We start from the raw sequence: 25,013 nt of genomic DNA, 5'->3' as shown, positions 1-25,013 counted from the left end.
GCACCATAACTTTTGCCGTTATTTGACGGTGCATATTCACTGATGTAGCACGTTGAGTCACCTTTTTCTGCTAATGTGACGTGCCAAATTTATAATTAATTTTGTATTTTCTTGAATTCAAATTTTAAAATTTAAGGTATTTTGCTCTTTGTAATTTGATCAAGTTTTGATTTGTTTTTGTCATATCATTTAGTTTGTATTTTCTTTATTCTCAATTATAAGAAGAAAAAATAAATTAAATTCATTGAATAACAAATGTATTTTTTATATATTAGAAATCAAATACATTTGTTGTTCAATAAGTTTAAAAAGTAAACTTTTACAACCATCAAAATTCACAAAGGTGTTGGAATCCAAAAAAAATTACCCATAAACCAGAACTCGTCAAATGACATAATGTAAACACAATTTAATCTAATTCAAATTAATTTTTTCCACAGTAAACCAAACATACATTAAGTTGTATGCACTAAAAATATAATATTATTTCAATTAATCATGTAACGTAAAGATTTTTTTTTGAAGGAATGTAACGTAAAGATTTTATAAACTAATCTATAAAAGTTACATTGTTGTGTTATTTGATTGGATGCATGAGTAAAAATAGTTGGGTTAAATATATTTTTGGTCGCTATAAAATTGGGAACTTCTAAGTTTAATCCGTACTTAATTTTAGTAGGTCTTTTAGTCCCTACAAAAAAGAATTACTTCTAATTTTAGTTCCCGTTACAACAAAGTTTGTTTAACTATCAACTTTTAAATTTTTGAACGATTTTTTTTAGACAAACTTTTTTTGGTGGTGACCAGAGTTTACCTTGCATATATTATGTATTGTCTATATCAACTGAGTTAAGCTCACGAGGACTTTTTTAGACAAGTTTAAAACACTATGAAATGTTCATTTACTAAAATTTAGAATTTTTTAACATCAAACGAATTAAATATGAATTTTTTAAAATGAGAAAAGTTAAAGACGAAATTAACAAAATCTGGACATAGAAATCAAATTTTGCGACAATTTTTGCAGAAGAACTTTTAATAATGTTCTTAACACGTCTATACAAAATTGTTCAAAAACTCAAAAGTTTAAGCATAAATATATTTAACCCAAAATAGTTTATCCTTCATAAAAAATAAACTCATATTTTGAATCAAAATTTTCTTTTCAAATAAAGGATCCGGGGCCACATTTACACTTTCACAAATCACTTGTACAAAAATTCTCAACTAAAAATATCTTAGAACCAAGATACCCAAATTTTGTTTTTTAACACGAGACATTCACATAAAATAAAGATATGATTGTCTTTCGTCTTCAAAACCACCATTGGCTACACCTTAGCCCTTGGAGGATTTACAACAACAATGAAATGAAAAGTTGTTGGTTTGATTACAAGTTTTTTCTCATAGGATGGATAAATAAATTTCTGGAATAATACAAGTGTTTGATCTTTCTATGGAAGTATATGGAAATGTATATCACTTATTTATTTGTTTCTCCGACTTAGCAAATTTGTTTATATAAAACTTTTGTGATTGTTTCTCAATATTTTATGCATAGTTGTTGTGTATGTATCTTTGTGTGATTTACTAAGTGTTGAAGAGCTGTTTACATAGCCTAGAATGATTTGGACATTGTCGAGTATATTCTTTGGAATAAAAGTCAACAACATGAGAGTTCTTTAGAAGACTAGATTTGTGTTCCAAATTTCTCTTTGAATCAAAGTTACAGGGAATGCCATCACCGTGAATACTATCAAAATGTGGACGGAACTTCTGAGGATTCTTTTGAGAAAATTAGTTTTTTCGCAACACAATACAAAACAAAAGTATATGAAGGTTATGTGGGAGAACTCACTTTTAAAACTTGTTGAATCAAATAACTTAAATCAAATAAAAAGAACAAGCGGATTTGTGAGATTTTCCACATAAGAGAAATTACAACATGAGAAGATCGAAATCTCAGTTTAGCTTATGCACCGATCATGACATGATACAGGTAAGGTCGTGATAATGATGCCAATATTCCGCGAAAGGAAACTTCAAGGAGCCAAAGATGAATATGAAACAAGAAAGAAAGTTCAGGGAACACCATATTCTTCCTGAATTGTGTGCTAGCTATGGTTGTGCAGAAAGTGCCTGGTAACCATCACGGCGAATACTTACATGTCTTTCAATTGGGAAGCACTTCAGAAGACAAGCTATAAGCATGCTAGTAGCACCAATTAAAACACTGATTAACCAGAGCTCCAAGTTCAGAGACACTGTACAGGCAAAATTGCCAAGGAACTGCACAATGATTACTTGAATTGCAACTGTTGAGAAAATTATGACCAAAAACGCCCAGCTGTTTAAAATGCCTTTGAAAATGTTTATCTTTTCTATCTCTCTGCAGTTTATCTCATTGAATACCTGGCAGTAGAAATAAGGCAAATGGAGAACATAGTAGAGTAATTAAAAATCAGAATAGGCAATTTCAAACATTCATCATTTAAATTAATGTTTTAGAATTAGTTCATGACAGTTTCAGTACGAGGAGATCGTAAATAATTGTGGCATTGACTCTATAAAACAGATTTATGTGTCTGACAATACTTCACCATGTAGTAGATATTAGTGGAAATGTTTAGAAAATAATGTAACAAAATGATACCATTGGGAAATATTTTTGACGTCTAGTTAAAACTTTTTTACATTGTTGATGAATGGTAATTAGCATTGAGTTGATCAAAAAGAAATTTAAGCTAAAATCAAAATTCATGGCGTTGTGTTTGAGCGTTTGATACACTGTACCTGAAAAAATATAAAGGAGTTGAAGATCAAAGTTCTAAGCACATCAGTTGCATTTGAACCACTTATACTAAGTATATTCTTCCCTTCAAAATTAAGAACCACAAGGACAATAACTTGATATATGCTTTGGCCAAAAATATTCCTCCACATGGCATTCGTGATAAATTTTTCTCCCCTTCCAACTGGAGGCCTCTTCATAAGTTCATCGTTAAGTGGCTCACTGACAAGAGCTAAAGGGCAGAGGATGTCCATGATCAAGTTGACCCAAAGCAATTGCACAGCTGTTAGCGGGACATAACCTGAAAGTGAAGAAAGCTATTCAAAACTGCTACCCTTTAATAGATGATAACCAAATGTTATACTAACAAACCTGTGACAGAAGCAGAAATAAAGTTGATCACCAGAGCAACAATAATGGCTGTTAACTGAAACTGCACTAATTTTTGAATGTTTATGTATACTGCACGTCCCCATTTGATAATATTGACAATAGTTGTGATGTTGTCATCCATTAAAATTATATCAGCATTTTCTTTGGCAATCTGTGAAGAGTATAATTCCATAAAACATTCAGCAAGCAGAAATGTTTTTTTTATAGGCACACATTAGTTTTTAGCATGAAGGAGAAGACTTAGTTATGTAGGAGGTAGGCTGCTTTCCGTACAAGGCTTTTACCATTGGATATGAATATGAATATAAACTAAATCTGGATACTGGACTACCTTATGAAGGATGTTGAAGAGCTAAGATTAAAGATCGTCATGTTAAAATAAAACGCATTGTAGACTTGTTCACATCGCGTGAACTATAAAAATAAAAACTATAGTATGTTTTGACTGCATATAGAAGGACCGGACATCCGTAAGGTGAGTGGCTCCGTAGCAGGTTGGCCACACAGCCGGATTTAAGGTAAAGGATGTCTTTTTTTATAAACACTATCCAATGTTCGCAACTAAGTACTTGTTGGTTTTTCTTTTGTTTTGCTATGCTAATGTTAATTATGTTATTGAATAAATTGGATTAGTTTCTAGTTGTTTAGTTCGTGGTTCTGTTACAGTTACTGTTAACTCTAACAGAATAGTTAGCTTGCTTGATAGGCTTTTTGTGCCTACAAATTCAGAATTTCAGATCAAATCAAGAAAAACATTATTCAGTGACAAATACTTCAGAATTCATTCTCTTCCTCTATATTTTTGTTCAATATCTCTCAGTCTCACTCTCTATTTCTCGAGTTTATCGGGACTCGTAGCATCCCTCGAAGAAACAGAACAAAACTGAGGATTATTATACTTTGCATTCAAACAGAATCACTGCAGAATTTTTTTTTTTTTTTTTTTTGGAGATATAAGAAAACCTCTGTTCCTGATAATCCCATGGCAACTCCAATGTGTGCCTCATGCAGTGCAGGAGCATCACTGATTCCATCACCAGTAACAGCAACAACCTCACCAAACATATCCTTCAGAGAAGCTACAATGGAGTGTTTGTCATGTGGTAGGAATCGCGCCATCACCTGCATCAATATTAAGCATGTAAGAGAAACAAACATTTCAAATAGAGGTAAAATTCACAGAACAAACAATGACATTAGAACCTGAATTTGTGGTATGGTAACCTTCATATGCATTGTAGACAAGTTCCGAAATTCTTGTCCTTCAATGGTTAAACCATTATTGGTGAGTATACCACATTCTTTAGCAATAGTCCTAGCTATATTCATATCATCACCAGTGACCATGGCAATGGTTACTCCTGCAGCTAAACAAGTTTGAACAACGTCTTTTACACCAAGGCGTATAGGATCATTGATTCCTACAATGGCTATCAGTGTATAGCCATTATCAGGGATGTTGTTTTCAGTAGGGATTACATTTATATCTTTGTAAGCTAAAGAAATAGTTCTCAAAGGTTCAGAGGCAAAATCTTTTAGAACATGCTCGACATGCTTCGCATGGTTTTCAAGGAAATCAACAGATTCTCCATTGCAGTCAATGATTTTTTCACACATTTTAATTATTATTTCAGAAGCACCTTTACAGAAAACTCTTAGTCCACCATTGGGAAGACTAACAAGGACTGTCATCTTCTTGTAAACAGGATTAAAAGACTCAATCTTAAGTTTACTATACAATTGGCATTGGACATCAAAATTACCCCCCAACAGCAAGCCAAATTCCAACAATGCTGAATCTGTTGAAGTTCCCAATATTGTGGTCTTTCCTTGTTTATCCTTAACCATTTCGGAAGCATTATTTTGGAATAAAGCCTGCAAAAGTATGTTCAGAACTTCTTCAGATATCTTTCCTTTCAGTTTATTTCCATTCCTATTATCTTTCATCTCCACAACTTCTCCAGATATCCATAGTTTATTCACCACCATGCAATTGGAGGTCACTGTCCCTGTTTTATCTAAGCAAAGATAACTGGCAGAACCCATTGTTTCACATGCAGAAAGATGCCTCACTAGTGCCCTATCATTTGTTAAACTTTTCGTTGCAAAAGCAAGGTTAAGTGTCACGGCCAATGGTAAACCTTCTGGAACAGCAATGACTATCATTGTCACAAGTATATTAATGTAGTTCAGCAGCTTCATAGCATCTTTTGAGGACCAATTAGTAAAATCTCCGCGAGTTGCTTTATCCACAAAAAATTGTATCACCAACACAGCTAATGTAAGAAGAGAAAAACTCAAGCCAATCTTACCAACAATAGTAGCAACTCCGTTCAGTTTCACCTGCAATGGCGTTTCCTCCACCCCTACGTCATTCAAAACTTCCACTAACTTTCCCCATTCAGTCCTCATGCCAACAGCTGCCACTAGCATCTTCCCTGACCCATCTATCACTTTGGTTCCCGAAAGTAGAAAAGGGTTTTCTTGATTTACATAAACTGGGTCAACCTGACCAGTTAAACTTGATTCGTCGATGTGTAAATTACTTCCTGATATGCAAATCCCATCAGCAGGTATTTGATCCCCAATTGACAAATGAACAATGTCTCCTACTACGAGATCATAAATCGATATCTTCTGTCTTTTCCCATCCCGTGTGACCTTAACTGAAATATTCTTGTTCTCTCTGTCCCATTCGCAGAACTTCAATGATTGATGGTAATCATTGACAGATGTAAATACGACCAAAAAGAATACACCAAGTATAATTCCAACCTCATCATACACATTTACTAGCAACCCTTCAGTGGCAAATTTTCCACCTATTAAAACTATGGAACAAACCATAAGAAAAATGAGTGTTGAGTCTAGCATTGATTCCCACACAAATTTAAGAAAAGGTTTCGCATGTTTTTCTGCATAGCGGTTAAACCCAAAATAGAGTTGCCGGGTATTTAGGCTATCTTCCCTAACACCAGCTGCCACTGAGACACGAAGTTTCCTTGCAATGCCTTCAACTCCATTAATTTTTTTGAAACCATTGTTATCATAGTTATGAACAAGAGATGCAATTGAATCTGGATCAATATCAAAACCATCAACACGCACTCCAACATTATCAGGATCTGCAACCAAAAGTCAGTTGAACTCAAAAATGCTAATATATAAAACGTGTATGTTATTAAGTTATTGAGAAATGCTGAGATGTGCTTTAATTGAAAGCAATATGTTAATTACCGTACCAGCAATAGCAGTCGGGTGAAAATGTAAAGCTGCTCTTTGAACATTTAGTGCAGTCCGAAACTTTTCCTGTAGTTGTTTATAAGGAAGGAAACATTAATCAAATGATCAAATTGGTAATGAGCTATTCTCTTGAAGCCCCGATACTCCAAAAATGGTGAAGTATCGTATCTGACACGTATCCGATACCAATACGCCTCGATACGTCCCGATACAGGTATCGGAAAAGTATCGGGCAATTAATATTTATTTTTTTGAAAAACAATGACCGATACGTGTCGGATACGTCCCGATACGCGTATCGGAGAAGTATCGAACAGTTAATATTTATTTTTTGAAGGAAAAAAAATGACCGATACGTGTCGGATGCGACTAACTTGTACTCCGACACCTATCAAGTCTCGCAGCGCTATCAAAATCATATTATCTCTTCTAACCTAAAAAAATAGGGTTTCTCGTCACCACATAGCAATAGCTATTCTCTCTTCTAACCATTACCACTGATTGAATTTTACTCTGTTTCTCTTCTCTCTAATGTTATGTTTCTTCTGCTGTTTGTTTTCGATATAAATTAGTGTTAACTGTTAAGTAGTCAACATTAGACAAAGATGTTCTTTTTTTTATAGTACTTATGATGTTCTCTTTGGATGATACTAATGATGTTTAGCTATATTCTATCTAATTTGTGCGGAAAAAATATGTAATTGTCACTTGTTTTGATCATTTTCATTAATGTGAATGTTTGTTTATCATCATTTTTAGTTATGTTTATACATTGTGCACTTATACTATTAATTTTAAATTTAATTTTTTAATAACGTATCGAGGCCGTATCGTATCGGGAATTTTGAAAATTTTCCTGTATCGCCATATCGGTATCGTATCGTATCGGTATCGTGTCAGGTATCGGGGGCTTCATAGGCTATTCTAGAAAAACTATCTTTGAAAGATTGTGCAGAATAATATTAGCATTGCATTTGGAAATGTTATTGGAATCTCAAACTAACAATAAATTTGTGTTTCCTTCCTATAGTATGTTGTTTTCCCAGAATCCAATTGTATATTTTGATTTTACCTCTTTTTTGTTTTCACACCCAATTGATCAAATATTGGCACCTCTATATTTCATTCATTTGGGCTTTTGTCCTTATATTTATTTCTACTTGTTAAGGTTGTGGTTTAAGAAGGAACAAAAAATAAATGAGTGTAAAAATAGAGAATTCAGGGACCAAAATCAAATGGGTGGCAACTTCCGGGATCAACCTCATTTAAACTAAGAAATTTTAAAATCAAATGATGGCTACTTTAGGAGAGGTGATATTGAATGCAATTATCTCTGCTTCATAATTTATAAATTAATGATCATTTTATGAAATAAGTTGTTATTTGTCATTATTCATGAGAAAAAAAACATCATTTCATTGTTTATATGAATTATATTAAATTTTTAACATTTTCTCATAAAAAATAATCAATATTCTTCATTATGAGCAATAAAAATTCAAAAAAAGTAAATTTTATTTCATCGACGTTTTTGGTAAATAAGATTTAATTATTATAATTGTCAATGATAGAAAATAATTATTTTTTCTTCAAAAAACAATCAATTTAATTATTAAATTTAATGTTTGGTGTACCGATACACTCAAAATGGTGGGTGTACCATAGAATTTGCCGAATTAAATAGATATAACATTGTATGCCTTTAAGAAGTTCCTGCACAATAAATCATTTTTGTTTCCTTAATTGCACTGATCTTGTATCCGGTATAAATCCAATCCACTATATAAACTTGAGAAAAGTTCTAACTAACAAAATTAACGTTTATTTCTTGAAAACCTCAAAAAATATGGTTGTTTTGTAAAAAGCGACAATTTTTTTCTCAAAAGGGTCTTATAATTAGGGACGGAGGTAGTACAAATTTAATATTACTACCAACTTTCTTAATTCCCGTGATTTTGAAAAAAGAGTCTAATATGGATTTCTATTTCCTATTTCTCAAATGAATGTAAATCTGAAATTGGAAGGATTTTTAGATGTGGATTGGTGTGAGGTCAAAGTGGATACTTCGAGCACAATTGGTTACTTTTCAAACTTAAGGGTGCAACAAAGTCATGGTGCACCAAAAAGCAATTTATGATTGCTCTATCAAGCTGTGAGGCAGAATATGTTGCCGGGTCATTGGTTTCTTGGCAAGCAAACTGGCTGCAGTGCTGCAGTCACTGATGATTGAGTTGAAGATAGGTGATGAAGTTGCAGTCAAGCTGAAGAGTGATAACAAGTCTGCAATCAACTTAGCTAAGAATTCTATCTTCCATGGCAAGAGAAAACACGTAGAGACAAGGTTCCATTTCATGAGGGATCAAGTCAACAAGAACGAGCTAATTGTTGAGTATTGTCCTACACAAGACCAGTTGACAGACTTGTTCACAAAAGCTCTGAAGAGAGATCAGTTTTTGAAGCTAAGAAGAGAAATACGGGTGGTGAATTTTGATAGTTTGAATAAAGAAAGAGTATTAGTTGTATAATTCAAACTATAGGTCCAGAGGGTCACCCCAGAGGATTATGTACCCCAGAGGATGTGATACTGAACTAATCTAGTTCATAGGTGTTATGATGTAAGCACTATCGATTAACACAAATTTGTTAGAAGTTAGATTGGATAAGATTGAGTAAGTTAGTTAGTTAGTTATAGATTAACTTTATCAAAGGGTTTACTTGTGAGTCAAGTAACCATAGTAAGTTAGCATAATCATCTCTATATATATGGTTATTGCATTGTTTAATCTTCAAATCAATACAATTTACACAGTTTTATTCATTCTTATCTCTCTCATTCTTCTACTATTAGCATCATCTCACACAGTAGTGGATAGCTCTCTCTATAATCCAAATCCAACACATCCTGTCTTAAATATAATCAAAAGTAAAAAAAAAAAAAAAGGCTTAATAGCAGTTTTCGCCCCTTAACTTTCACGAAGTTGCGATTTTGGCCCCCTAAAAAAAAAACAACAAAACCATTCCCTAAGTTTTGCAACTGTAGCAGTTTTGGCCCCCAAGGCCAAAAAAAAAATTAAAAAAATAACACGTGGCACCTCACTTAGGGTGCCACGTCAGCGTAGACCGTGTCTAGGGGAAAAATACCCATGCCCTTGGGTATCCGCAGGTGAAATCTGTCATGAGCACGAGGTAGGTAGCTAAACGGGTATCAATATAATAAATGGGTATTTGACTACCCATTATTATATGGATACAGACATGGATTTGATTTTGATTGTACCCATACCCGATAGTAAGTTAAGTAAATTACTAAAATATCCTAATATATCTTATTGTTTAAAGTTTCAACCTTATTGAAGGAAATTTTACCGTCTACTTAAGATTCCTCGTTAATAACCAATTTTTATTTGTAGAGATTTATATGTTTTTATTTCGGGAATCGGTAAGTCAAATGAAGTTATTGAAGTTTGGAATGCATATGAAATTTAGATGTTTATTTGGATGTTTTTATACTTTTATTTTACTGCAAGAATTTGTATGAATTATTTAAGAATCATGAATTTTCTATGGATTATGTATGATTCATGAAATTTTTAATGGATTATGTATGGATGTTTAAAAGTTAAAGATTTTTGGTAATTTAAAAATGTTATTCTTTGTAAAAAAAAAAAAAAAAAAAAAAAATCTATGGGTACCATGGATACCTCAATACCCCGCGGGTATCCACTTAGTGGGTACCCACGAGGGTACGAGGCGGACACGAGTATCATATTTATCCAATGGGATGGGAACGGTATCATACTCTCTGTACCCATGGATATCCATTGACATCTCTAACCGTGTCAAAATTGACCTTGGGGCAAAAACTGTCACAGGTGCAAAACTTAGGGGCGGTTTTGTAGTTTTTTTCTTAGGGGTCAAAATTGCAATTTTGGGAAAGTTAGGGGGACCGCTATTAAGCCTAAAAAAATACAAAAAAATTTTTTTTTTTTTTGACACAAAAAACTTTGGTTTAAATTTGAGGGAAATACATTTTAACTTGTTGCTTATATTATAATTAATTTTTTTTTTTTAATAAACAAATTAATACAACAAAATTGACACCCAGAGAGAATATAACATGAGAAGCTTGAAAGGAACATACACAACTTTTGCCTATAATGAGGATCTCAGAGAGAAATTAAAAACCTGCTTTTCATCTAACAGGACACGTTTTCCGAGATCCGCTGCATTCCGGAACCTTCTACGGGGATTCTTCACCAGCGAGACGGCGCTTCTCCAACGGCTCAACGCATCTATACTCCGATCCTTATCCTCTAATTCGAAGTCTTTCAGAAATCCCTCCATGTTATTCCAGATCAGTGACCCTGTGTAGTCTCAATCTCCAAACTGAATTTTCTTTCAAATTTCATTCTATATCATTGAGCAGGATGGCATAAACGCATCGTTTGGTTGACTTGACTTAGAAGTGGACTACTCAGTAAACATTACTGTAGATCACAAGCCATTCAGTACACGTGTTTCAAAACATAGATTTTTTTTTTTTGTCAAGTAGCCTAGTGGCTAGAGCTCACACAATTTAATTGTGGAGAAGTGGGGTGTTCGGGGTTCGAACCCCGGCCCCTGCATATAATATGCAATATACCTACCAACTGTGCTAAGCTCACGGGGATTGTTTCAAAACATAGTTATCTTTTGGAAAATGTTAACTTTGTCCAGCAGAAATTAAGAAATCAAAGATAAAAATATTTTGTTGTGGATTGTGCATTCAATATTCTAGAAATTTAGGGTCCGGATTAAAATAAAGGTGATTTTGATATAAAATAATTTAGAGACCGTTTGTTATAGACCTTTTGAGAAAAAATCACTTTTTTTAAGAAAATAATCATTTTAAGAGTTTTGAATTTGTTTGTTACAGATTTAAAAAAAAATCAGAATCTAAAAAAAATCTAAAAACAGCTTCAAATGAAAAGTTGTTGAGAGCATTTTCTCAAAACATATATTATTTTTTGCAGAGGACAGAGAAAATATGATTTAAAAGATTGAACTAATTTTGTAATAAAAAAATCTCTTTTATATAGTTGTATCCAAACAAATTATATTATATGTTTAAAAAAAGTAATTTTTATCATGCTAAACAAACATAAAATAGATTCTGATTTTTCACAAAATCTATAATATATAATCTCTAAATTATTTTATGTCAAAATCACTTTTATTTTAATCTGTAACAAACGGGCCTTAGAGATTATATTTTAGAAATTTTTATTAAAAATCAGAATCTATTTTGCGTTTTTTTACCGTTATAAAATTTACTTTTTTTAAACAAACAATCTAGTTTGTTTGGATATAACCGTGTAAAATGAATTTTTTGTTACAAAATTAGTTCAATCTTTTAAACAATATTTTCTCTCTCCTCTAAACAAAATTTATTTTTTGAGATACTGCTCTTAACAGCTTCTCATTTGAAGCTGTATTTTTTATTTTTTTAAAAAGTTGTAACAAACAGATGCAAAACTCATAAAAGTTATTATTTTTTTAAAATAAGTGATTATTTTTTTATTAAAAAAGCTTATAACAAACGGGCTCTTAGGCTATGTTTGGCCCAACTTAATTTAGTGTGTGTTTGGTTCAACTTGCTTTGGATAGAATTCATTATCACATGATTGATTCTGATAGAATTGATTTTGAAAGAATTGGTTTATGTTTGGATACAATAATGCAGAATTGATTAAACAAACATAATGTTGTTTGGATAGTTTTTATCAAAATTGTTTTTGAATGTATAATTATTAAAATGGATATAGCTATATTCAAGTAAATGTGCATAGTTAAATGTAGATAGGCTAAAATATGGTTTTGGTCCCTGCAAATATGTCTCATTTTGGTTTTAGTCCCTGTAATTTTTTTTTTGTTTTTGTCCCTGCAAAATATTTTGTTTTTGAAAATAGTCCCTCCAGAACTATTTTCAAAAGTAAAATATTTTGCAAGGATCTTTTTAAAAATCAGAATATTATGCAGGGACTATTTTTCTAATAAATGAGTTCAGTCATCATGTGTCACGTGTGCAAATCATCATAAAAGTGGAGTCAGGGACTAAAATCAAAACGAGGCATATTTGTAGGGACCAAAAACAACAAAAAAAATTTATAGAGACTAAAATCAAAACCCGACATATTTGCAGGGACCAAAACCATATTTTAACCACGTAGATATACTAATCTTTCATGTTTGGTTGAGAAGAGAAACTAGGAAGAGAGACTATATTAGGTGGGACCCATGCCTTTCGCATTTCTCTCTACATGTGCGAAGAAATGGAGGGGAGCTGCCAATGTTTTCTTCTTTTCCATATTTATCCTTGGTTTTAATCATATGCAGCTATTATTTATTTATGGAAAATGTTAAAATACACGACAAAAATTGTCGTCAAATTTACACGACAAGTTTGTTATTACCACTTACTATTTTTTTCCTAATTTTGATTTGACACAAATGACAAATTATGCCTCCACTGTATATTTCTTATGAGAAAACACTTCATTCAAGGTCCAAATCAAGTTATGTACGGTCATACCCACCATTGCTTTGGTAGCCTTGTTTTTAAATACCTCCGTTCCTTTTTAATTGTCACATTTTAACATTTTACACAAACCAAGACAATCAATAAATATTGCTACTTTTGATGCAATAATTTTTATTTTTACTATAATAACCTTATTTATTTAATATCTCATTACATATATTTTTCTCTCCACAATAATAAATAAGGATAATATTAGTAAAATTACATTTAATGTTGCATTGAACTATGTAAAGTGACATTTAAATAGGAACAAAAAATTCTACAAAAGAGACACTAAAAAGGAACGGAGGGAGTATATACTATTGCTTTTGTATATATAGTTCATTGAAAACGTGACACCCCCAATGGTCGACACGTGACACCTCACTTAAGGGATGTGGGTGCCACGTCAGCGAAGACCAAGTCAAAAGTGGCCTTAACTGCCAAAGACCCAATACATAGGGGTTGTTTTGTATTTTAATTAGTTTGGAGGTCAAAATCGCAACTTTTAAAAAGATAGGGGGTCAAAAGTGCAATTAAGTCAATTATTTATTAACAAGGAAAGCATCAGAACAAAAATACAAAGCCCTAGACTTAGTCATAGCTAAATTACAGGTTTTACATAAGGATTTCGAGACAATTGTAGCTTAGTTGTTTTATCCAGGAGGCGACGCAATTGATAGTATGCTTGCACAATTTTTTAACACTACTGCGAAAGTCTTATAGAGAGCGACCTAGTCGTGACTTAACTTAATAAAAATTTTGGTGGCTACATTCTTTTTATAAATTAAAGGGTTAATTAAGTAAATGATCTCTATAAATATTCAAAATTTTATTTTTAGTCCCTACAAAATAAAATCACACCTTTTATTCTTTGTAAAATTTTCTATCAACATTTTTAGTCCATGTAGAAAACTTTCGTCACCATTTTTTGTCTCTAAAATGTTAAAGGAAAATGTCATAAGAATTAAAAAGTGTGATTTTATATTATAGTGACTAAAATCAAAATCATAATTATATATAGGGATCATTTGCTTAATTAATCCTAAATTAAAATTTTGGAAAGCTAAATACACTTGTTTGGAAATTCAAAAACTAACAATTGCGTTTCAAAAGCATACTGCAGTTATGCTTGGCTGTGTTAGTTATTGTTTTGGTTATAGTATTATGTAATTGAGTTTATGTCTAGGTGACAAAGAGTTAGTTAGTGTATGAGAAATGATAACCGGACATAACTTTTAGGACACAATACAGACATCATGAGTAATTTAGATATTTCAACCTTAAAGCAAGGGCAGTATTGTAAATACACAACACCCATCTTCTTCTTTTCTTTTTTCTTCTCTGCCTGTGCTCTCTCCAATCTCCTACCATCCTCCTCACTACCACCATCATCCCCCACCGTCGTTCTAGCTACCTTCTTGCCTAACCGCCATCCACACAACCACCATGGTCATCAACAACGACCACCACCAACCCCCTCTTCTTCGTCTCTACTCTTTGCGTTCCCTCCGTCTCTCTATTATCCCATCGACGTCTTGACCTCCGTCCTCACAATCAGCATAATCGTCAACATTGACCACCATCGTCCTCGCACCCATCAACCAGTTCAGATCTAGATCTCACACCGCCGGCGGTCGGCGACAACTTATTATCTCCCTGACGTCATCTGAGATCCGTTCAGTTGCCTGCGGTCGGAGATCCGTTCTGATTTTCGTCGGAGAATTGACCAAGAAGAGGGATAGCAAGAGGGAAAGGAGAAAAAAGAAAAATACGTATAATCATACGGTGTCGATATTTTGTTAAAAAAAAAAGAAAAAAACTGTGTTCATTTATCATTTCTCTTAGTGTTTAGGTGACAAAAAGACTTTTGCTGTAAGTTTTGGTAGTCACGGTGAGGACGGGTATTTGTTTTTTTTTTTGTATGGTGTCCTGATCATTTCATGTGACATTATGCAATTGATATTGTAATATGAGAAATGATATCTGAACAATCATTTTTTTTATAACTTTTGTGACAACTTTCTCTCTTATATTCACACTAGCGAAAAGACGGGAACGTGACTTTACACTCTTTTTATTGTGCTAACGTTTAAAAATTATGAACGATGTTTTTTTAATACAATTTGATTTTGATTAAAACTAAAAATATACATGTTTGTTACTTTGAACATTTAAGCTATATAAAAGCAAACTGACAATGATTATCTATTTCAATGACATCAACAATATAACAAAAAAATATAATCTAATTTTTATTTATTTATTTTATAACGACGCCAACAACAATCTTTTTCAATGTTAATTACTATATTTTTGAACAAAATATACGGTACTTCTTCTGTGCCGTAATAAATAAACATTTTGTTAAAAAATATTGTCGTAAAATAATTAATCTATTTCACTTTTTAATGTAATATAATTACTTTTTTTTCTTCTTCAAATTATAACTCTAATTAATACTTTCATCACTCCCAATTCAATATATTCTACTTTGCATTTATGATAAAGATAATTGCACAAATATTTGACAAAAAAAAATCATTTTTCTCTATAAGTGTGAAAGGAGAGAAAAAAACTCACTTAAATTGGAGATATTAAGTGAACATTTATGCATTAAAACTTTTGTAATGAAACAAATGGAGAGTAATGGAGAGAATAGGTTAAGCCGAGCCACGCTTTGCAAGGCCTAAGCCTGACCTGCTAAATTTTTAAAGCCTAAGTTTGGCTTGCAGTCTGTAACATTCATACATTTTAGGTCTGAGTTCGGCTTTCTGAGAGCCTAATACAACTTGCTAGCCTGTTTAAAAGCATATATCATATGAACATCTTTAAGTAAACAATATGATCTAAGTTTAAATAGACCAGCCAACTAATAATCAATTTAATTAAACTCTCTTTTGATAATCAACATAAGTTTTTAGGGAATTTGACTATATATTGTATCATATTTCAACATTTATATATGCCAAAAATTAATGTATAATAAACTTAAATTACTAAAAATGTTAACAAATTTATAATTTAACTCAAAGTACAAAATAAAATTTAATAATAAAAAATATTATTCATAGTTAAATAAATATATATTTTTAATAAGCTTAAGAGACTTTATGAATGACATGTGGTCTGGTTTTTTAAGCTAAATAAATTTCTAAAAAACCATAGGCTTTCTCTATTTAAAAAAAAAAAAAAAAACCGACCTAATATAGCCTGTCGTAGGTTAGACCGTAAGCTCCTGTAGATCGATCTTCCCTATTTTCATCCCTCCGATCTATTCTATAAGATCGTTTTTTGGCCTTGCCAAACAGAGCCTTAGATATGGAAGAAAAATTTCCTAACCGCAAAGGACAATACCCCACGCCTTCCTCAATAATTGTGCCTTGTTCATAAGAGTAGTATATTTTTCTATTCCCTCCGATCCTATTTATAAGAGAAAGTTGGGTCAACAAAAGTTGATGGATCTGGACTGAATTGTTAATCAGATACATCAACTTTTATTGACTAAAATTTCTCTTATAAATAAACAACATATGTATGAGTTGCATAATAAGCATATGATGCAGCATTGTTGAGCCACTTGATAATACTATTAGAGATGCTGTTACAACTAATCAATAATTGACTAGTGGTGTCAATGTTTTATTTTTGTACTTTTCTTTAGCAATAATTGTTCCAGATCCGAGTTCTACATATTTTTCTCTGGTCACCCTGTTCGAATATTGAAGTCAACTACCCAACTTCTTGCGAAATCTGAGAAACTTGCATCAAACAACATGGTAATCCCTATAAGTTTATGCAAATCAGCTGCTAAGAAAATTCTTGAAGAACTTACCACTTTACTTACAAACAAGTATAACTTATACTCTTCCTTCGAAGAAGATTTCATCAACCTAAAAAATGACATGTCAGCCATTTCAGCAGTACTTCTAGATGCAGAAAAGAAGCAGGAGAAGAATCACTTGGTTGAGGATTGGTTGAAGAAGCTCCAGGATGCGCTGCACGATGCAGAAGACTTGTTGGATGATATAAATGCTGAAGCTTTGAGGCAGAAAGTGGAGGCTGAATGTAAAATAGTTACTGTGGTAAGAAACATGTTTTTCTTTTCTGATATGGATGTTAGAATTAAGAAAATCACAGTGAGAATTGATGAGATAGCGAATCGGATAAGTAGTCTTCACTTGCAGAAACTTGATCAACACCAGGAGACTGCTAGTAATAGACAGAGGGTGAATAGAACAATCTCATATTTGAGATGCAGCACTGAGGTTGTTGGAAGAGAAGAAGATAAGAAATATGTGATAGAAAGGTTACTAGGTGGTGGTAGTAATAGTAATAATGTTGTTCTTCCTATTGTCGGAATAGGAGGGTTGGGGAAGACAGCACTTGTCAATTTAATTTTTGATGATGAAAGGGTCAAGAATGGTTTTGATTTGAGGTTTTGGGTAGATGTGTCTGATGATTGGAATAGAGACAGGGTTTGGCAGAAAAAAGTTGTTAGAGCTGTCGATCGTTCGGATGAGATTGTTCAAGATATAGATTTCTTGTCATCATGTCTTAAAGTGAGTGAGAAGAAATTTTTACTTGTTCTAGATGATGTTTGGAATTGTAAACGTAAGGATTGGCTTGATTTGAAGAATTTGTTTTTGGCAAATTGTGCAAGAGGAAGCAGAATTGTAGCTACAACGCGCTACAAAATTACTGCATCTTTCATGGGTGAAAATGAAATTGGAAACAGTTTGTATCAGTTGGGTGGTTTGGCTGATGGCGACTGCAGGTTGTTGTTTGAGAAATGGGCGTTTGGAGAAGGAGAAAGAGTTCAACATCCTAATCTTGTTAAAATTGGAGAAGAGATAGTGATGAAATGTGATGGAGTTCCTTTAGCGATACGAACTGTGGGAGGCTTGCTATCTGGAACTAAAGATGAATCTTATTGGATGTCAGTGAAAAACAGCGATACCTGGAGTATGAGCCATTTGCCTGAAGAGGAAGATGGTATAATGGCAGTTCTCAAGTTAAGCTATGATCAATTACCATCTCCTTTTAAAGAATGTTTTGCATATTGCTCTTTACTTCCCAAAGGTAAAGAATTTGATAAGCAAGATTTAATCCATTTATGGATGGCTCAAGGTTTTATTCAACCATCAAACAATGATCAATTGGAAGATGTTGGAAATTGGTATATAAATGAGTTTGTGTCAAGATCAATATTTGAGATAGTACATGAGAATCATAAAACTGAAATAGTAAAATGCAGAATGCATGATCTATTTCATGATCTTGCTAAATTAGTGGCAGGAAACTTGATGGTTAACTCTGTTGCTTCAAATATGTCCGAAAGCACAAGACACATTTCATTTTGGGATCAAGCAGCCATAAGGGAAGATCCAAGTTTGTTTCTCAAGTTACCAAAATTGAGAACACTTCTGTTGTGTATCAAATTGGGACCTCATTTGAATGTCTTTCTCTCTGGTTCGACTTATTTACGTGCATTGGATGTGAGCAACATGGGAATAACAATTCTTCCTAATAGCATTGGTAACATGAAACATCTGAGGTATCTAAATCTAAACGGAAACAGCGAACTTCAGTTCCTTCCCAATTCCATCTGTAGCCTGCATTTTCTACAAACTTTGAAGCTATCAGGATGCAGAAAAATCAGTACCTTCCCAAGAAAATTCAGCCACTTAGTTTCCCTTAGACATTTGGTGATAACCTCTCCAAATGTTTTTGAGAAACAACTTGGTACATTAACATCACTTCGGTCCTTAACAATTGAACATTGCAGAAGCCTTGTTTCTATGAACGAAGTAACTCAGAACCTGACTCTCCTTCGAACGCTGCGAATTCACAACTGCGCTAAATTAACTTCATTGCCAAGTAGTTTGAAAAACTGCACTTCCCTTGAGAATTTAGAAGTTGTAAACTGTCCTATGATGGAATCATTGGATGTGTGCATCGAAAGTCTTTCTAGTCTTCGTTCGTTAACAATCAAAGGTTTACGCAAGCTGAGAACTCTACCAAGGAAGCCTGAATTCTATGCAACCAGTCTTCAGTATCTGTTTATCATAGATTGCGTTTCTCTCATGACATTGCCTGATTTTGTGAGGAATCTGACATCGTTGATGCGTGTACACATTCGGTATTGTCCCAACCTTCTAAATTTACCGGTCGGATTTGGGCATCTTACCTCTTTACAAGTCTTGCAAATTGATGGATGTCATCTTTTAAGCAGAAGATGCCAAAGGATTGCCGGCGAGGATTGGGAAAAGATAGCTCATGTGCGCGAAATCTATGTGGACAATGTCAGAATCTAGTTGAGCAGTGCTTTGATTTCTTTCTTCCATTGTTATCCTTTCTGCAATAGGATTATTTGCATGGAATACAATTTATTTTTATCACTTTTTATGTTAAAATAAAATCTATTTATATATCATATATGAAATATAAATACTACAATTCATTGATGTTAGTAAAATTATTGAGATATGAATGTCCCCTCCTTCAAAGCACTTCTTTACGTATCTACTAGAAATATGGGTAAAATTATTTGCGGTTCGAATAACAAGATGAGTTCAGAAAGGTAAACATAGGCCAACCCAAAATACATGGAAAAATCATAGGAATTAGGAATTGGAATGAAGTAATTGAAACTGAAACATGATAGTACCTAAGGCTAAAAATAGTGGCTACTGAATTCCAAATTTATGATCAGATTGTAGATGAATCTCAAAATGACGATACTGTAGTAGTTCACATGTTCCAAAACTACCTAAAATAACTAACCTCCCAATAAAATTATATTTTCACATGGGGTTTTCTCCCACAATTTTCAATTACCAAGATCTAGTTGCACACCTAAAATCAGAAAATTGGTTTTGATGAGTGATTAGTGCCCCCCACACATTCATAGCTAGCACAAAACTCAGGAAGAATATAGTTTTCCCTCTTATGTTTGGACACGCGCGAATTACTCAATAAACGATAGATTGTGCACACATTGTGGTAGAGTGAACTACACCATTGAAACTTTCTTTCTGCATGGTTTCCCCTATTTACAAGGGACATGAAGAATCAATCTCAAGCAAATGTTGCAGTTTCAGATTCTTCAATACACGCTGGTTCCAATTAACAATCATCATCTACTCAGTCCTTTTGTTTTACTAAAGAACAATATCACAGCATTCCTGGTTAAAAACAATCAAAAACTAATCCTTCACCTGTTGTGAATTTTGTCACTTTTTCTCCTGTAGCCTTCAAATCTCAATTCAAATGGTGATGATACATATAAGCAAGGTTTTTAAAATCAGGATTTTGCTTCAGGTCAAAAGGGAAGAGCAAAATTGAAAATCGTAAAATTGCAATCAAAATCGAAGAATTTTACTCAACTACTTTTGTAGAACAGATATAAGAAATTGTAAAATCGCAATCAATGGATTTTACCAAAACAAAAAAAAATGCTAAATATAAATTGTATATAGTCATTAATGGCTTAGTTTAAAGTTCACAAAATACTCATAGATAAATGACTAAAAAAATGAGCAAAACCCTTTTCGAGACCACAAAAGGTTCTTTCTTGGGTTGTTTTACTAGTAACTTGGAACCACTTTTTGTCTTAGAATCAAAATTGCTCGGATTTATTTTGGTAATGAAATATGCGATTCAGCCCCGTTGGCTTCTCAGAACTCCTCCATTGTTCCTTATCGTCTAAGAAATCATTGGCATAACTGCTTACACGGTGGTATTCATATTATTTCGTCACACATTTTTCATGAAGGAAATGGTTGTGGAGACAAGCTTGCTAACAACATACATGGAATGAAGAATGTTGTTTGGTTGGATTCTTTACCCTTGTTTAGAGACATATACAGACTTCTTAATTTTCTCTTTCCTTTAATCTCTCACGTTTTACTTTTCCAACTTTTGTTTGCTTCTCCGAGGGTTTTGGTTTCGTCCATCCTGTACAAATTTTTCCCCTTATTAAATAATATTTTCGAGCAGGTGGTATAAGATGGAGGTTGCTTTAGGGTGTCAACCTGGTTGGAATGTCAAACTTTCCCTTGATGACTTCCCTTGCTCTTGATTCATCTGGGAAGAATAACATGAAATCTTTTTTCTTTTGTTACCATCACTGCCTCTCCACCTCCTACGTTAAAATCTTCCACTATTCTCTCCCACCCCCTTGTTGAATCAAATATACCCTTACTCATGGGCGAACAGCTTCAAGGCTTGGTATAGCCACACCACACCACACCAGCCCAACATATTTAAAAAAAATAATAAAAAAATAGTGCTGTTTTGGTGTGGGAAAAAAATAATAAATAAAAGAGTAAATTATACTCCCCTTCCCTCAAAGATGCTTCAATTACACTCCTCTCCCCTCTTATGTTAAAATATACACTCCTCTCCCCTCTTATTCAAAACATATTAGAAAATATTTCACTCACCTCTCTTTATAGAAGCTTGAATTACATTTTCCTCCCCTCTTAAGTTAAAATCTACGCTTTAGACCCTCAATATTTTTTTTTAATTTCTAATAATCTAGCAAAAAAAAATAATCTAACACACTTCAAAGAAAAATAGCATTGTGGGTTCATTTTAATATAATCAAATTTTGAATACATATTTTTCTCTATTTTTTATTTACAATTTCATTAACATATAGTTTTAAACCCTATTATAAAATATGAAACAACCTAAAATAAATTTAAAATATGTGAAAAATTTCTAAAGTCGATTAAGTATGGTTATTTAAAAGTGAATTTTATACTTTAAATTATAAAATTAATAACAAAATATTTAAATTTAATTGTCATTGACATTTAGATTATAAAGAAACGAATTTATATTTATAAATGGTGATTCAAAATTAGTATATATTATAAAAATATTTATTTATGTTAAAATAGATTAAAGTGTAGTCCATATTTAGTTATTAAGGGAGAGGTTGTAATTCAAGCATCTTATAGGGGAGGGGAGTATAAATTTTACTTTTCAAGGGAGGGGAGTGTATATTTTAACATAAGAGGGGAGGGAAGTGTAATTCAAACATCTTTGAGAGGAGGGGAGTGTAATTTACTCTAAATAAAATGGTCATATATTTCAAAGAGCATGGACGTACCTCTTCTATTTTCAACCAGTACCTCATGTCCATATGTTACCTTTCTCACCACTAGGGGTGGGCATGATTCGGTTAACCTAAAAAACCGAACCGAACCGAAATTTTGAAATGGTTCGGGAAAATCGAACCGAACCGTTTCAGGTATGGAGCTAACCGAACTGAACCAAAGTTATGGTTCGGTAATACATAAGATTAAACACGGTAAAAAAATATGTATTAATATTTACTTTCGCGGTTAGTTTGCTTCGGATTTGAAACAATTTACTACGATCTCTTTTTAAAAATAGCTTACTCAAAACCGCTTATTTTATGCAAAACACCTTATTTTAAAAAATAGCTTATTCAAAACAGCTTATTTTATGAAAATACCTTATTTAAAAAAAAAAACTTATTCAAAACAACTTATTTTCTGAAAAACAACTTATTTTAAAAACAACTTATTCAAAACAGCTTATTTTATGCAAAACACCTTATTTTAAAAAACAACTTATTCAAACAGCTTATTTTATGAAAACAACTTATTTTAAAACAGCTTATTCAAAACAACTTATTTTATTTAAAACAACTTATTTTATTCAAACCATGTTTTGAATAAGTTCTTTTTTTGAAAATAAGCTGTTTTTAAAATAAGGTGTTTTTCATAAAATAAGTTGTTTTTAAAATAAGCTATTTTGCATAAAATTAGCTGTTTTTTAAAATAAGTTGTTTTCATAAAATAAGCTGTTTTGAATAAGTTGTTTTTTAAAATAAGGTGTTTTGTATAAAATAAGCTGTTTTGAATAAGCTTTTTTTTTTAAAAAAGCTATTTTGCATAAAATAAGCTGTTTTTCAAATAAGTTTTTTTTTTAAAATAAGTTGTTTTCATAAAATAAGCTGTTTTGAATAAGTTGTTTTTTAAAATAAGGTGTTTTGCATAAAATAAGCTGTTTTGAATAAGTTATTTTTTTTTAAAATAAGCTATTTTGCATAAAATAAGCTGTTTTTCAGATAAGTTGTTTTTTTAAAATAAGTTGTTTTCATAAAATAAGCTATTTTTAAAATAAGGTGTTTTGCATAAAAAAAAGCTTTTTAAAATAAGCTATTTTAAATAAGTTGTTTTTTTGGAAAGATCCAACAAAGAGTTCAAGTGGTTTCCTTAAAAAAAAATTAACAACCATAGGTCTATTTTATGAGATTTTAAACAATTTTGCTGCGGTTTTAGCATTCGATATATCTAAATCCCCACTAAATGGTGTAGTGGCCCACCTGAAAAGTTAAAAAAATTAAAAATCATAGATATATTTTAAGAGTTTTTTAAAATAAAAAAATTCAACAATTTAGGTTTTTGACGGTTCTAAAAATCATGTGATTTTTGTCAGGTTTATACTTGGTTGGGTAGCGGAGGTTTACAAACTATCCACTACAAGAAAAGTTGGTTTTAGTATCAGCAGAAAAATAGGCATAAATTAGACGCTAATAGCTTTTAGCATCAGAATAGCATCCACAAAAGTGACGACAGTAAAGCCTTGATGCTAAACACTAGCATCCAACTGACTCTAAAATATCTAAATGCAGACGCTACTTTAACATCTTCAAATTTTATAATTTTATATTGTCTTGCCACATGAAAATTCCTCCAACTAACAGTTGTATTATAAAGAAAAATATTCATAATTTATTGTAGTAGTAAACTATGTAATTTATTTTTCTAAAATACACGAGCTTTTTAGTGAAACTTTTAATGGCCACTGAAACAATTTTTTCTGGATCCGTCACGGTTGTTAGTGATTCAAATAGGTGCACCTGTGGATAGCGTTAGGATAGCAAACACAAGAGTCAGCTTCTCACTATATCTCACTGCCACTAAAAAGTGAAACGACAACATTTAGAACAAAACAATGCACCTTACTTCTCTTATAATTTGGTTCTTCAAGAAAATTGAAGACTGGGATGATGTTAGGCTTTTCTCTATAAGTAAAGTTACGCACTACTACATTTATGACTTTTAGTAACACTCCCCTTGTAACATTTATAAAATTATTATTACTAATTTGTTTTATACTGTAACAACAGATGGATGTTGTAACATTTTCCAAAAAGTGTTTTATATTGTAACTCTCTTTTAGTTATTAGTGTTTATAATTTGCCTTTTAAAATACATTTCAATTTTCTAACTTTTAAATTTCTCATTTCCTTCAAAAAGAAAACTTAGCTTTCTCTCACTTCCTCCTCCTTCTCTCTCTACTGTGATCGAAACTATGAAGATAAATTCATCGTTGTAGAGATGAAAACTACCGTCTCTAAGTTTTGTCGTAAAGGTATCAATCTCCTTCTCTATTTACTACTATTCGGTCTCTACAAAGAAAAATTGACGTTTCGTCTCTAAAATGATATATATATTTTTTATAATTTTTGACTCAATATTCCCAATTTTTAGTGCCAAAATAATGTTTAACATATTCATTGTGTTTGCAATATTTAACTCTATCTGTCAAGAATGTCACAATAATATTTTGATACACATCAAGTTTGAAGTATAGGGACATAAAAGTAAACTCATAAAAAAACATTAGCACGTAATATCAAAATATAAAGGTAACCAAACTAAAGTTTATCATCAATCCACCTAATAATAGTTACCAATATAAATTTGTGTAAAATATAAAAGATCATGATATCTTTGATCTAATAAAAGATACTAAAATAAAAGCAATTAAGCTAAAGTTCATCTATCTCATCGTTTCCATTATCACCCTCTCTTTCCGGTTGAATTGAAGAGTTCATAATAGGTACCAAATTCCCAAACATTTGCTCCAAGCGCTCAATCTTTTGTTTTAGTGTTTCTTGTTAAAGATTTTTCTTTTTAAGTTTAGCAATTAATGCTTCAATCTTAGTGTCCATAGCAGCAACTTTTTCTGAAGAAACTA

General features: G+C 32.2%; 2 protein-coding genes across 2 annotated transcripts; one reads left to right on the top strand and one right to left on the bottom strand.

The window, feature by feature from the left end:
- Window positions 1-1,783: 1,783 nt before the first annotated feature.
- On the bottom strand, window positions 1,784-10,937 carry LOC25502400 (calcium-transporting ATPase 4, plasma membrane-type). Its single transcript, XM_024773843.2, has 7 exons — window positions 10,613-10,937; window positions 6,427-6,493; window positions 4,388-6,309; window positions 4,148-4,306; window positions 3,164-3,335; window positions 2,794-3,092; window positions 1,784-2,412 (listed from the first exon to the last, which is right to left on the bottom strand). The coding sequence occupies exons 1-7, from the start codon at window positions 10,769-10,771 to the stop codon at window positions 2,119-2,121; spliced, it is 3,072 nt and encodes a 1,023-aa protein (XP_024629611.1). The 5' UTR covers window positions 10,772-10,937; the 3' UTR covers window positions 1,784-2,118.
- A 5,825-nt stretch (window positions 10,938-16,762) lies between these two features.
- On the top strand, window positions 16,763-19,303 carry LOC25502398 (disease resistance protein RGA2). The gene has a single exon (XM_013589781.2). The coding sequence runs from the start codon at window positions 16,763-16,765 to the stop codon at window positions 19,301-19,303; it is 2,541 nt and encodes an 846-aa protein (XP_013445235.1).
- Window positions 19,304-25,013: the final 5,710 nt, after the last annotated feature.

This window comes from Medicago truncatula, chromosome 8 (genome assembly GCF_003473485.1).
Source record: "Medicago truncatula cultivar Jemalong A17 chromosome 8, MtrunA17r5.0-ANR, whole genome shotgun sequence".
Lineage (NCBI taxonomy): Eukaryota > Viridiplantae > Streptophyta > Magnoliopsida > Fabales > Fabaceae > Medicago > Medicago truncatula.
This window is presented reverse-complemented; position numbering and strand designations above follow the sequence as displayed.

Bases quoted from the DNA above. Each gene is read 5' to 3' on its own strand.
- LOC25502400 (XM_024773843.2), bottom strand. From the start codon at position 10,771: ATGGAGGGATTTCTGAAAGACTTCGAATTAGAGGATAAGGATCGGAGT. The intron at 3,336-4,147 runs GTTTTCTTATAT...TACTCTTCACAG, and splicing joins TGGGATTATCAGGAACAGAG to ATTGCCAAAGAAAATGCTGA. The intron at 3,093-3,163 runs GTTTGTTAGTAT...CTTCACTTTCAG, and splicing joins TATTTCTGCTTCTGTCACAG to GTTATGTCCCGCTAACAGCT.
- LOC25502398 (XM_013589781.2), top strand. From the start codon at position 16,763: ATGGTAATCCCTATAAGTTTATGCAAATCAGCTGCTAAGAAAATTCTT.